At 52.8% G+C, this 14043-nt stretch overlaps 1 protein-coding gene across 2 annotated transcripts; it reads left to right on the top strand.

Moving 5' to 3' along the window:
- The first annotated feature begins 508 nt into the window (after window positions 1-508).
- TLR8 (toll like receptor 8) lies at window positions 509-11886 on the top strand. Of its 2 annotated transcripts, XM_037512710.1 has the most exons (3): window positions 557-584; window positions 5283-5337; window positions 7137-11886. In XM_037512710.1, exons 2-3 carry the CDS (start codon window positions 5335-5337, stop codon window positions 10254-10256), a joined length of 3123 nt encoding a protein of 1040 aa, XP_037368607.1. In that variant the 5' UTR covers window positions 557-584; window positions 5283-5334; the 3' UTR covers window positions 10257-11886. The 2 variants fall into 2 exon arrangements, with proteins under 2 accessions (XP_037368608.1, XP_037368607.1); XM_037512711.1 differs by lacking the exon at window positions 5283-5337 and having other exon boundaries at window positions 509-584.
- Window positions 11887-14043: the final 2157 nt, after the last annotated feature.

The following is a 14043-nucleotide window of genomic DNA, read 5'->3' as shown; positions in this document are numbered from 1 at the left end:
CAGTCCTGGGAATCTTGTGGAACAATGACCAAGCCATGTTCATGTTACTTCACCATGTCTTTGAATTATGTTACACGAGATAACTTCGGGCACTCCTAAATTGAGTATGAATTTGTGGTAAGGTTTTTTTAAAAATACGCCGAAGAAAAATTCCTGCGAAAGGAATATTTTCCCCATTCTCTTCCTCAGTGTCCCCCAACCCTGCTCTCCAGAAACAAGTGGGGTGAACGCCTTCGCCACTCCCACATACACACAAACACACACAGACCCGCAACAGCACTCCATAGATGGCTGGCTCGGGTCACATTACTTGATAAGTGATTTTTCTCAACCCAGATTTCAGTTTTGAAACTTTCAAGCACAGTCAGTAGATGATTTGGCAATTGTGAAGAAATCACAAGTTCTCTTCTACTCACATGAACTTCTGCAAACCACATGCCAGGTTCCGCTGATGCTAAATCGACCTGTTTCAGGAAGTCCGCCTGTTTCTCTGCTCTGGGCACTGAGCACCAGCCGCACAGAGGTGCCTCTCTGCAGGCTGCAGGGGATGGAGTGAGAACCGAGCCTGGACCCGACGCACCGCGGTAAGGCACGGCTATTGCTTTAACAACATTCGCCAACGAAGCGGGCGTTTCTCCCCCAGCTACAGCTAGGCGCGAACAGTGTGAGCAAAGAAAGCAACTCGTAAGCAAAGTGGCCTGGTGTGCGGTCAGTCTAGAAGATCAGATGCAGCCGTTTCCTCATTCATCTGAACAGGAGAAGCAAATTCCAAGTTAGAAAGCCAAAGGGTTGGCAGTAGAAAGTGGGGAGGGCGAGGGGGGTTTTCCTGTCACTTCTACAGAAAAGGACAAACTCTCCTCACATACCCCAGTCATGTGCTGGCAGCCAGGCAAAGCCCAGATGAAGGACCAGGAGAAACTTCACTTCAGTGCTAATTGCTACTTTTCCTGTTCAGAGTTTTTAAGCAAAGGTGTTTCCATTTTTACTGTTATGTTCTGTGGTGCTGAGCCATAGCAGATGGTCAGTTTTCGTTATGGTCAAAAACCTTCCGATTGAAAAACAAACGTTATCATTTTTAAATGATCTATTTCTAGAAAATTCAGTGTGATCTGAGAGCAGTTGAAAGATCTGGTTTCCAGAGAATCTTATCCAAAATGTACCTGACATTCTTTCCAGGCTCACTTAGCTCTTGGAGTCGTTTTTTGCAACCACGTAACATGTCTTTAAGTGTTTGATGTTAACTTTTTACATCCATTTCATGCTCATGTAGATCTTGAAGGTAATGAAATGTGCTGTGAAATTTTCTGATGCTTTACAAAAGGGGCCACAGGAACTGGGCGAATGTGCCAGTGACATACATGCAGTGGCAACTGCAGTCACCGAGCCATGACTGGGTGTGCAAACTGCAGGCAGAACCAGCAGGACTGGACTGTCAGACAGTGAAAAGGAGAACGATAAGAAAATGAGGGTGAACTTGGGAAAACAGTCCTCCTCCTCCTGGTGGTCCTCAGTGGAGGCCAAGCCCCGCGGAGCCCCCTCCTCAGAGTAGCAGCTCCTAGCCTTGGCCACGTATTGGAATGCTAGAAGTCCTGGTGCCCAGGCTGAACCCCAGACCAATGAAATCAGAATCTGGAGGACCCCCCCCATCCCAACACTGCGTCTCTGAAGCTTTTCAGCCCCCAAGGACCCCCGGGGTGCAGCCAAAGCAGACAGCCACTCTCCTAAAGCAGCCCCTGAGCAGCTGTTCTAGTCCTTTCCTCAAAGAGCACAGTTCTTTTTGGGGGAGACCTGAGTGAAGCCTGTTCATTGCCCCCGTGGTGTGGCGGCAGAACGCAAAGTAAAAGCTCCAAGTCTGCGTACCTGGCAAGCTGGGGCTCCAGGTCGGGAAGGCAGAAGGCGAAGGGCCTTCTCCTGCAACCCGCGCCGCTCACCCTGCTCGAAAGTCCCCCCACCCCCCACACCCCCACACCCCACACACCCCACAGAGCGTGCGAGGAAGCAGGCAGCTTGGGCGGCCAGGCCAGGGCCTATCGGGACGGGTCTCACAGGGGAGGACGCGTCCCCCACGCCGAGTCCAGCAAGTCCGTCTGTGGCCGCCTTAGCGTCGCCGCCGCCAGGGTGTTTTGAGGGGAGCAGCATCCGACGCAATGCCTTTTGGGTTCCACTGAGGTGCTGAACAGAGGCGAGCGGGTCTGTTGTTTTTTTAACTATTATTCCCCGCTGTGACCCCAGGGCTGGGACCCGAGTAAACGCATAACCCATAACCCGCTGCTCTGGCTCGCCACGGGCCCCACAGGCTGCGGCGGCCTTTCGGGGGTTACCAACTGCTCCCAGTCGGTGCATATGTCTAAACTGAGGGTCCCCCTAGCCTCAGCCCCAGCTCCTCCCCTCCCGTCTGAGCGGTAGGGCCCGCGCCTGTAAAATAGGGGGGATAACAGCGCCCCCCTCCCTTCCCGCACCTTGCCGAGGTGCCCGAGATTAAGCAAGAGAACGCAGGCGGCGCGCTGGCCCCGTGAAGCTTCACACAGAACCCCGAAGCGCTCCCGCCCGCACAGCCCGGACTCGGGGCGCATCGCGGTTCCCATCTCCGTATCTCTGGAAGCAGGAGCCCCCTCTTTCTGCTAGGCCAGCATGCGGCCGCGGCTTTCTTTCCCAAAGCTGGCGGCGACCGCATCCAACTCGGGGTGACCCAAGCGTCTCTATTATTAGCTGTTGTCTTCAAAGACGACAAGTCGTACCTGCACGGCCGTGTCTTCATTTCCTTTGGTAACAGCCCTGGCAGAGCGGCTGCAGAGGAGCCAGGCTCCCCTCAAATTAGCGCCAGGTCCAGTTTGGCGACCATTCAGTTCCGGTTGAATCCCACGTAGGCCCAAACAGCTACGTGATTGTATTGGTGGGGGGGTTAATCACTTTTTATAATCAATAGCTTCTCTGGCCACTTCGGTGCTGGGGGCATCCGCAGGACCCACCCTGAGAAAGGGGTGCAGCCGCGGAGATGGTCTGAGGCGAATCACACCTGGACAAAGGCAGCCTGGGGAGGAGGGAGAAGGAGCTGCAAATGGCCGCTCCCAGCCCTGACAGGGCACGGGAAGGTGCCAGCTGTGCTCCAGGAGCAGCCCCCGGCCCTCTGCACTGCAGACTGCGTGGGAAAACCTGCAGTATTTATTTTAGTGTCACCTGCAGGATCACGCTGTGGCACCCCACAGTCCAGTCCCTGCCCTCGCTGCCACCCCCACTGCAGGGGCTGGGTTTTGGGGGTGGCTCCTGGGCTCATTCTGAATCCTGAGTTGAGGGTGTCCTGACTTGAAGCAGACTTTTCTGAGCTGTTCTGCAAACTGCCCTAGTCTTTTTTTTTTTTTTTTTCTTTAAATGAGTCACATGTTTTCTTTAAATAAATGGGTCCTGATTTTTTTTTCTGGGTGTTCCAAGGCAGCCTCCAGTGAAAACTTGTAACCAGCAGAATCAGGGTGTTGCAGACACTGGCTCATGGGGTGTGTCCACCAATGGCTTCCTCCGAGGTCCCCCTGGACAACTCTTGTCCCCCTGCTCTCTGCTTTTACTCCTCCCGTCCCCGAGGGTGGCGGTGACAAAGTACCTGAGCTCAGGGCCTCCAAACAACAGAAATGTACCCCTCATAATTCTGGGGGCTGGACACCTGATGTGTTGTCCAGAGAGTTGGTTCCTTTGGGGGGGGGGCTCAGAGGGAAAATCTCTCCCACATCTCTCTCCTGCTTCTGGGGCTGACTGGCAAGTCCTGGCAACCCGGGCTTGCACCTGCACCTCTGCAGTCTCTATGTCCACCTTCACGTGTCTTCTTCCGCTGTGCGTCTCTGCCCATGCTTCCCTCTTCTTTTTTTTTTTTAAAGATTTATTTATGTATTTATACAAGCACTGGGTACAGTCAGAAGCGCGGGAAGGTGAGAGAATTCACCAGAGTCAGAGCAGGGAGCAGAACAGGCAGAAGGACCGAAGTACACTGCTGAAGGGAGCAGCGGGCGGCAGGAGAGGTCAGCGCGCCATGCGGGTCCCTCGCCTGGCGGCCGGGGATCGAACCGGCGCTGCAGAGGCTGCGGACAGCTTCACAGGTTCCATCTTAACCCCTTGTGCCACCAGGGAGGCCCCACATTCTATTTTTTAATGTAGCAGATATGCAAGGAAAATGCAGGAAATGCTAATGTGTCCCCAATGAAGGTGGCCGAAGTATCAGTCCACACTCCCATAGGCCAGAACTGTGTCAACGCTCAGCTCTCATATTTTAGCAAGACAATATGGTACACAGAGGATAGATTATGCAATATTTCCAATGGGCCTGAGTCTCGCACACCTTCTTCTGTTGTGAAACGTGAAAGCTCATGGTGCATGGACGAAGAAAGATTATTGGAGCCGTGGGTAAGTTCCAATCAGGTTTGGCTGCCAGATAAGCTGCCTACCAACAAACAAAATCTGAAAGGTGCTCAGACCTTTTAGGACTGCAGAGAGGGGGTGGAGATCTCTGCAAGACAGGGCTGATATTAAGAAACCCGCTCTAAGCCACTGTCCTGATGCCAGGAGGCCCTGATTCAACCAGTTGTGGCATCTCCAATGTTTGTTTTCAGTGTTTGTTTCCATCTCTCTTTCAAGCTGGGTGAATTCCTTGGTGACTGGCACTGGGTGCTAGTTCTTATCCAAGAGTAGGGCGCCAAAGGGGCCATCGTAAATGCCAACTGCAAAGACAGGGCTTCCCAGCAAATGAGTCTCAGCCTAGGAAGGGTGAGTGTGAGCCAGCTTTTGTGGGGTGTTGACTGGGCCAATGTAACCCCTAGATGGTTTCTATGTGCCTAGCCTGGAGTAGAGTAAGGACAACACCACACTCAACTTGGGTGCAACATTTAAGGAGGGAGGGTGCCCCAAAGTTCAGTAATCAAGATCAGTAATACGCTAATGCTTTGATCTTTTAAGATCAAATTGTCCAGCTGCCTGCTGTGGTAAGTCAAGTTTGACTGGATCCAGAATCGGATGGGGCAGGGGAAGCAATGCCTGGCAAGTGCGGGGTCAGATTCTGTCTTTATTTTGATTGATGACATTCTGTTCATCAGAGATTTTCTTTTTTAAAAACAGGATCCATCTTGATGAGTGCACTTTGCACTCAAGGCCCTGCAACTGTGCGCATCCGTTTTCGCAGCGAGACCCCAGTCTGCTGCTGGGGTGCTGGAGCAGAGCAGCCATCAGCCGGTGGCAGTGCGCGAGCTGGGGAGGGGACGCGGTCGCGTACTGTCCTTTGATGCTGTCCATCTCTCTGGCAGGGCACCGAAACCAAGGCTCCTGGCCCCCTGGTTCTCAGAGTTCACCTTTGAGATGGTGAGTCAGGGGCAGGGGCAGCGCGTCTTCTCATACACTGCACCAGCCTGCTAGCATGCCGCCTTGCATGCCCCACCAAGGCCTCGTCATGTGCCATTAGGCGTCTCTGCAGGCAACTGGGACATGAGGTGACTTGGCTCTGGCTGGTCTTGGGCAGCAAGCCCGCCCCCTTCTGTGCTGCCACCAACTGCTCCACCACCTGCTCTCTGCGCCCTTGGCTTCTGCCCATCCCCTTGGCCCAGCTCCCTGCAGGCCCTCTTGCCTGCAGATCGCTAATCTTTCTGTGTCACTTTAAAGAGCCTGCGCGGTCAGGCACACCCCACAGGCCCTCCCTCTCAGGGCCTGCTCTCCCTGTGCTGGCACGGCTTGCATTTTCTATTCGATCTGTGCAGTTGTCCCTTTAGCCTCCTTTATTTGCAGAGCTGCCATTTCTCTTCTGCTAGGAGTCTGCTTTTCATTTGTGGGCTCCACCTTAACGAGTGTGCCCTTCACACTCCGCTTCTCCTTCCTTCTAACCTCCTTCTGGAGCCACAACTTCAGCATTCAGAGGACAGGCTGTGGCCACAGGAAGCACTTGGCCATAGTCAGCCCTGCTGGGGCTTGGGCGCTGCTCTCTCAGATCCAGCTGCATGAGGTGAGGGGAGTGGGGTTTCCCTGCCCGGCTGCGTGGACTCAGCTGCGCCTCCTGCCAGGGGAGGGCCTGAGGTGGAACTAGAGGCCACAACAGTCAGGGTTCGGTCCTCAACTTCCGTGCTAGCTGCCCCGCTCACCACTTCCCACTCTTCCCACCACGAGCTTCTGTTCAAATTAGGATTCTGTGGAACTTGTCAACCTGTGTTCTTACCTCAGGGAAAGGTAGGAGCCTCAAGTTCCTCACTCACAACCCCACCCCCGCCTGCTGCTGGAATATTCTGAGCCTGCCCATGCCCCAACCTTTAAGATGCTTCAGACTCTCTGGGAGGCTATTTTCATCCTGGAAATAAAAAAAGTTAACTTCAAAAGGCCTCGCTGCTGGTCTCTAGCGCCCCCTAGTGGCTCTTCTTAATTGCTCAGCATCGCAGGCAGTTGGTTGCCTTTGGAATCCCACCCGGACCTCAACTTGAGGCCAGCGAGGCCACACAGGACTACCCAGTCCCCTGGACCGGCCCAAGTAATCAGCTAAAAATGCCTCACGTACCAGGAGTGCTAGTTTACCTTAGCGGGCCCAGCAGCCTCCCCGGCACGGTCGGGGCATCTCGATTAATCCTTCCCAAGAGCTATCCTGATTTTCTCAGCAACACAATCTCAGACAGCTTTGTCGTCAATTTTTTGGGACCCTCAAAGTGGAACACTGAAAAACTAAAATCATTTGGAACCTGATTTATTTTATTTTATTTTATTTTTTAGAAGATTTATTTATTTATTTATTTACACAAACACTGGGTACAGTCAGAAGCGCAGGAGGGTGAGAGAATTCACCAGAGCCGGAGCGGGGAAGAGAACAGGCAGACTGACGAAATACACTGCTGAGGGGAGCAGCGGGCACGGCAGGTCTGTTGCGCCATGTGGGACCCTTGCCAGTGGCTGGGGATCGAACCGGCACTGAAGAGGCTGCGGGCAGCTTTGCAGCCCAGCGCTCAACCGCTGCACCACCAGGGGAGGCCCTGGAACCTAATTTAATGCACCGATTTAATTGTTAAGAGAACTCACACTTCAGCACTCAGCAAAGGATGGGGTAGCGCTGTTAATGCCTCAGCACTGGCCGCAGACGCTGCCGGTCTGACGTCTGACATCATGTCTCCGCTTTTGATTTTCTCTAGGAAAACATGGCCCTTCGGCCTTCGCTGCTGACCTGCCTTTTCCTGCTAATCTCCGTTTCCTATGAGATCTTCCCCAGAACGAATTATTCTAGAAGTTATCCTTGTGATGAGAAAAAACAGAACAACTCTGTTCTTGCAGAGTGCAACGACCGTCGCCTGCGGGAAGTTCCCCGAACACTGAGCGAGTACGTGACCGACCTGGACCTGTCAGGTAATCTCATCACACTCATAACAAACGAATCCTTCCAAGGGTTGCACAATCTCACCAAAATCAACCTAAACCACAACGCCAACCCACAGCACCACAATGAAAACCCTGAGCTGAGCAGGAACGGCATGAACATCACCGACGGGGCCTTTCTCAACCTACAAAGCCTGGAGCAGTTATTGCTGGAAGACAACCAGCTAGACAAAATCCCAGCGGGCCTGCCGGGGTCTTTGAGAGAACTTAGTCTAACTCAAAACAACATCCTTTCCTTCACTAAAAAGAACACTTCTGGACTGACGAATCTCAGCCGTCTCCACTTGGGCTGGAACTGCTATTTTGGCAACGATTGTTCCAAAACCTTTGTCATTGAAAACGGGACGTTTGAAAGCTTGAAGCACCTGAAGGTGCTGTGGCTCTCCTTCAATGACTTGCATCATGTGCCGCCCCGGCTGCCATGCTCCCTGACTGAACTTTATCTCAGCAACACCAACATCAGCAGCATCAGCCAAGAAGACTTCCAGGGGCTGGGAAATCTGCAAGTGCTAGATTTAAGCGGGAACTGCCCAAGGTGTTTCAATGCCCCGTTCCCTTGTCTCCCCTGTAAAGGCGAAGCTTCCATTCAGATACATCCTCTGGCTTTCCAAAGTCTGCACGAACTGCGCTACCTGAACCTCTCCAGCACCTCACTGAGGAATATCAGCGCAAGCTGGTTCGACAATATGCCTTATCTGAAGGTGCTGCATCTTGAGTTCAATTACTTAGTGCACGAAATAGCCTCCGGGGAATTTTTAACCAAACTGCCCTCCTTAGAAATACTTGACTTGTCTTTTAACTATGAAAAGACAGCCTATGAGCGCTGTATTAAAATTTCCCCAAACTTCTCTAACCTCACGTCTCTCCGAGTCCTGCACTTAAGAGGCTACGTGTTCCAGGAACTCAGAAAAGAGGACTTCCAGCCCCTGATGACTCTCTCCAACTTAAAGACCATCAACCTGGGTGTTAACTTTATTAAGCAAATTGATTTTAGTATTTTCCAGCATTTCCCCAACCTGACCATCATTTACTTGTCAGAAAACAGAATATCCCCCCTGGTCAATGACACCAGGCTAGAGCCTGGGGGCGGCTCCTCCTTCCAGAATCACATCCGGAGGCCGCGCTCGGCGGGCGTTCAGTTTGACCCGCATTCGAATTTCTACCACACCACCAACCCTTTGGTAAAGCCACAATGTGCAGCCTACGGCAAAGCCTTAGATTTAAGCTTGAACAGCATTTTCTTCATTGGGGAAAAGCAGTTCGAAGCTTTCGGGGACATCGCCTGCTTGAATCTCTCCTCCAATGGCAACGGCCAGGTGCTCCACGGGACAGAATTTTCAGCTGTGCCTCATGTCAAATATTTGGATTTGACAAACAACAGGCTGGACTTCGCTGACGACAGGGCTCTCAGCGAGCTGACCGAGCTGGAGGTCCTAGATCTCAGCTACAACGCGCACTATTTCCGCATAGCCGGCGTCACCCACCAGCTGGGGTTTATTCAGAATTTAACGCAGCTGAAGGTTTTAAACCTGAGCCACAACAGCATTTACACCCTGACGGAGTACCAGCTGAAGAGCGAGTCCCTGGAAGAGTTAGTTTTCAGCGGAAACCGCCTGGACCGCTTGTGGAACACCGACGACAACAGGTACCGGCAGCTTTTCCAGTGCCTCGGGAACCTGAGCCGGCTGGACCTCGCCTTCAACAGCCTGCAGCGGATCCCGGACGAGGCCTTCCTCAACCTGCCCCGCAGCCTCGCCGAGCTCTACCTCAACGACAACATGCTCGATTTCTTTAACTGGACGCTCCTCCAGTACTTTCCTCATCTCCACCTGCTCGACCTCAGCGGCAACCAGCTTTCCTCCTTAACCAGCAGCCTCTTGCAGTTCACGCCTCTTCGGACCCTGCTGCTGAGTCACAACAGGATCTCCCAGCTGCCCTCCGGCTTTCTTTCCGAAGCCAGCAGTCTGGTGCACCTCGACTTAAGCGCCAACCTGCTAAAGACGGTCAACAAATCCACGGGGCAGGGCAAGGCCGCCGCCACCTTAGCCATTCTGGAGCTAGGCGGGAACCCTTTCGACTGTACCTGCGACATCGGAGACTTTCGAATGTGGATAGATGAGAATCCGAACGTCACCATTCCCAGGCTGACAGACGTCCTCTGCGCCAGTCCCGGCGATCAAAGCGGGAAGAGCATCGTGAGCCTAGAGCTGACGACCTGCGTCTCCGACGCCATCGCGGCCGTCCTCTGTCTCTTCACCTCCTTCGTCACCATGCTGGTGATGCTGGCCGCGCTGGCCCACCACTGGTTCTCCTGGGACGCCTGGTTTATCTACCACGTGTGCTTAGCTAAGGTCAAAGGCTACCGGTCTCTTTCCACATCCCAGACTTTCTACGATGCCTACGTTTCTTACGACACCAAAGACGCCTCCGTCACCGACTGGGTGATCAACGAGCTGCGCTTCCACCTAGAGGAGAGTGAGGAAAAGAACGTGCTCCTGTGCCTGGAGGAGAGAGACTGGGACCCGGGACTCGCCATCATCGACAACCTCATGCAGAGCATCAACCAAAGCAAGAAGACCATATTCGTCTTAACCAAAAGCTATGCCCAGAACTGGAACTTCAAGACAGCCTTCTACTTGGCTCTGCAGCGGCTCATGGACGAGAACATGGACGTGATCATCTTCATCCTGCTGGAGCCCGTGCTGCAGCACTCGCAGTACCTGCGGCTGCGGCAGCGCATCTGCAAGAGCTCCATCCTCCAGTGGCCTGACAACCCCAAGGCCGAAGGCTTATTTTGGCAAAGTCTGAAAAACGTGGTCCTAACGGACAATGACTCCCGGTACAACAATTTATACGTCAATTCCATTAAGCAGTACTGACTGGTGCCAAGTCGCGGCTCCCCGGCGCAAACACAGGCACAGCCGCCACCCTGCTGTCCCAGGCCCCGACCGCTGTGGAACCAGCGACCCCAACTTCGTGGCTTCGGCTGACGCGCGCTTAACTCCAGGCCCGGCTTAACCGGGGCGTGGGCTCAGAGAACCCCCACAGGATGCCGACGAGGTGTCAGCAGGGCCTCCGGGCAGCCCTGGGGGGGCGAGGGTCCACCTCGACACTCAACTCACGGTCGATTTCATGATTCAGCCCCTCCTGGGCTGTTGGCCAGAGACGGCTCGCATAGTCCCCCGGCGAGTGGGTCCCCCACAAGGCCGACTGTTTCCTCAGAGCAGCAAGAGGGGATGCTAGCCAGGTGGAAGGCACCATCTTTCGGAACCCCACCCGGGGAGCCATGCGCCGCCACCTTGGCCATAGTCTCTCGTTAGAAGTCAGTCACAGGCCTCACCAACCCCCCGGGTGTGCTCACCTCAGCCAGGGAAACTTGTCTCTGACCCGGATGGCTGGCCGTGATACCCTCTATCGGCTTGCTGTCCGGCTTCTGGAGCAGGAATACCAGGAGGCGGGGAAAGCTGTGGGCCACGTCAGCCATTGGCCTACTACACCTTCTCAACAGCTCAGAGCTTCAGCAGCTGTGATGGTTCGAATGTTCTCTTGCTGTTTAGATTTATCATCTCTCCATGGCTCTGTGGTTAGATTGAGCTGTGGCTGCCTGATTCTCTCCTCCACAACTACTTCTACAAATACTGGCTACAGTATTTGACTTCTAAGGATGCCATGTAAAGGATAGTTTTTAAAGCTTGTTTTAAACGTCTTTACCATCTTTTAAAGTGTGTAGTTAAATTAGTAGCACTTGGAGAAAGTGTCGATTGCCATTGCTGTGAGTCTCGAATGATGGAAAATGCTTCATTTCACATGAGCAGATGAGAGATATACAGCAGGGAGGTACCGCTATAATACAAAGGAAATTGCTATTGCACTGAGTATCCTGAAACTGCTTTCAAAAATTAGATCTGGGTAGAAATCAAAGGGGAAGCAGTTTTCATGAGCTTTGTACATTAAGATTCTTATTATAGAGAAATCTATTTTGGATTCTTCTAGCTTCTGGGGTTTGCTGGCCGTCTCTGGTTTCCCTTGGCTTGTGGGTGTATCACTCCCATCTCTGCTTCCACTATCACACGGTTATCGTCCCTCTTTGCCTCTCTCTTCTCATACAGTCACCAGTCATACTGGATTCAGGGTCCACGTACTCCAATATGGCCTCCTTTTAGCTAATTACAAGTGCAACAGCCCCATTTCCAAATGAGTTTGAGTTACTGGAGGTTAGGACTTCACCACATAATTTGGGAAGGACGCACTTCAACCCCAAACAACAGCCAGGGCTTTTCTTGTCTAGAAAGGACTCAGAACTCTGTGAGGGTTGCAAATGCCTTGTGAATGAGAAAGTCATTTATGATCCTTGGCAGACTAAAGGCAAGTTCTCTCTCACCTGTGAATAAAGCTATTAGGTGATGTGAGTGTGTTTCCGCTGTCATTATCCTTGAGCTTAAAGCCATAATTGTGTCCATTATTTCCAATATTCCCTTATTTCACATGGTTGCGTTCTCTTCCTTTCTGCCTTTGTGTGCTCCCAGGAAAGAGGGGGCTTCGGGGATCCCCACGCCATCCTCTGCCATCACACTGAAGTCTTGGAGAAACAAGGCGAGGGATCTTTGTGCTTGGGACCCAAAGGACACATCTCAGGACTTTCTGTGCCAATGGCCCAAAATGGAAAATGTTGTTTACAAATGGCTCTCCCGTTTAAAAACGGAAGAGACTAAAATTCTTTATATATAGACTGAAAATTCATAATATATTCATCAGAAAAGCAAAATCCCACTAATGAGAGCAGAATATTGCTGTTAGGAGCCATTTTATTTTATTTTTTTTCTAGTGAAAATGCATTTATGGGCGTAGAAAGAAAAGACCCATCTGTCTTATCTGCCTTTCCTTTGGCCAATGTTAGGGATCATTCCCTATTTATTTCAGTAAGGATGACACCAGAGCTCAGAGACAATCAAGGGCAATGTTTGGGTTTGCAAGAAAAGCCCCAAAGCAATAGTGCCAGCCAGTACTCGAGACTCAGTGTTGATTACTCCATCTGACTCCCTCACCTGACCATTCATCAAGCACTCTAGATCTGAGCTCCCAAGTTTCTCTCCCATCCATCCTCTATCTCCATCATCAGCCTCCCTTGTCTGAGCTCCCAGCATCTCTCCCTGGCTTTCCGACATCTACCGTGGTCTCTCCAATCAGCAGCCAGAGTGATTCTTGAAAAGGGTCGTCTCTTCTGAATTACGTTTAAAATCTCAACTGTCCTCCTGTTTGCCTGTCCCTCCTCCAGCCTCTGCTCTAAGCACCCCCATGCACACGTTAACGTTTCCAGAGGTTTCCATGGGCTATTTACTGATGACACCGTCTTAAAACCACATGACTATGTTTCTGACTATGTCAGTGTGCACCACGCACCAGTCCACCGAAGGGATACAGTCTAGGAAACGCCCACCAAAACAGTCAAACTGCTCCTTCAGGTCTTCCTGCTCCTCCAGCTTAGCCCAACAGCGGTGCATACTTTGCCAGCAGCCTCCACCGGCCAGATGTGTCACACCAGGCCCTCATTGAACACCCATTCCAAAAGGAATGCTCACTAAGGTTTATGAGAACATGGTCCAAAGAGAATGTAAACTACTATATGAGTGCATGCCCCATCCTCATTACCCCAACTGATATACTTAAGGGGAAAATCCTTTCTGCAGAGATGGCTTTGTCGGTGAAACAGCCGCAGCACCAGGGGATGGGGCCAGTCTGGATTTACCACCACCAGGGGGCGCGCGACTCTTCCCCACGCCGCAACACACCCATCACGGCCACTAGATGGCAGCAAAGATCCGTGTAAAGCTTGGGATTTCGCTTTCGCGCAGGGTGTGGAAGGGCCTTTGTTTACGCTGGAACCTGGCTTGTCACCTGCCCCTGGACTCAAACCCTCCTCCCGCCACGCCGCCACAGCCTGAGAGCCAGTGTGCTGAAAGTCAGGTTGCTGATAAAGGGCTGGACCTGTGCCAGTGGGAGAATGGGCTCTCGTCAAAAGGGCAGTTGGAGGGAACCTCACCGCACGGTCTGTTCCCCATGTCTAGGTTTAATCAACTTGGACATCGACCGCTAAGCTGGGGTGGGGGTGGCAGCTTCTTATTGGCTCGTGGTGATGTCAGACCAGGCTGGAAGAACTGGTTTTCCTGGTGTGGGGTTTCTTTAAACCGTGAAACATCTTCTAGAAAATGCCTCCGTCTGGAGGGGGGGGGGGGCTTGGGGGAGCCTCCCATGGTCACTGGATAGGAAGCTCTTCCCTACCTGGCTCTTTATAAACAATGGGAGACCCAAGGCCTAGGGTGAAGTGGGAGGAGGAAAAGCCAGCTGTGGCCTAAGCCGCCTGCCGCCCTGCCAGTCACCTTGTGCTTGCAGGGCCCCACCAGGGGCTCAGAGGGCTTGGAGTGGGTGCTGCCTGGGCAGCGGGGCTGCAGGGAGATCCCGGGGTTCAGGGAGAAGTGTGGTTAGACGGCAGTCCTTGCTCTGGGTTCATGACACCCTTGGGTTCCTTATGCCCCAAGCTCAGCGAGACAGAGTCCGCTGCGGCAGAGCAGGGCCGTGTTGAGCCGAGCATAAAGCAGACGTGGCCTCCTTCCCCTCCTGAGCTGCCGCGGGCCTGCGGTTTACCGGGCGCTGAAGGAAGCGCTGGCC

The sequence above is a fragment of the Talpa occidentalis genome, unplaced genomic scaffold (assembly GCF_014898055.3).
Source record: "Talpa occidentalis isolate TD23 unplaced genomic scaffold, MPIMG_talOcc4v2.1 talOcc4.15, whole genome shotgun sequence".
In the NCBI taxonomy this organism is placed as follows: Eukaryota; Metazoa; Chordata; class Mammalia; order Eulipotyphla; family Talpidae; genus Talpa; species Talpa occidentalis.
Note: the sequence above shows the minus strand (reverse complement) of the source record. Positions and strands in the feature narration are given on the sequence as shown.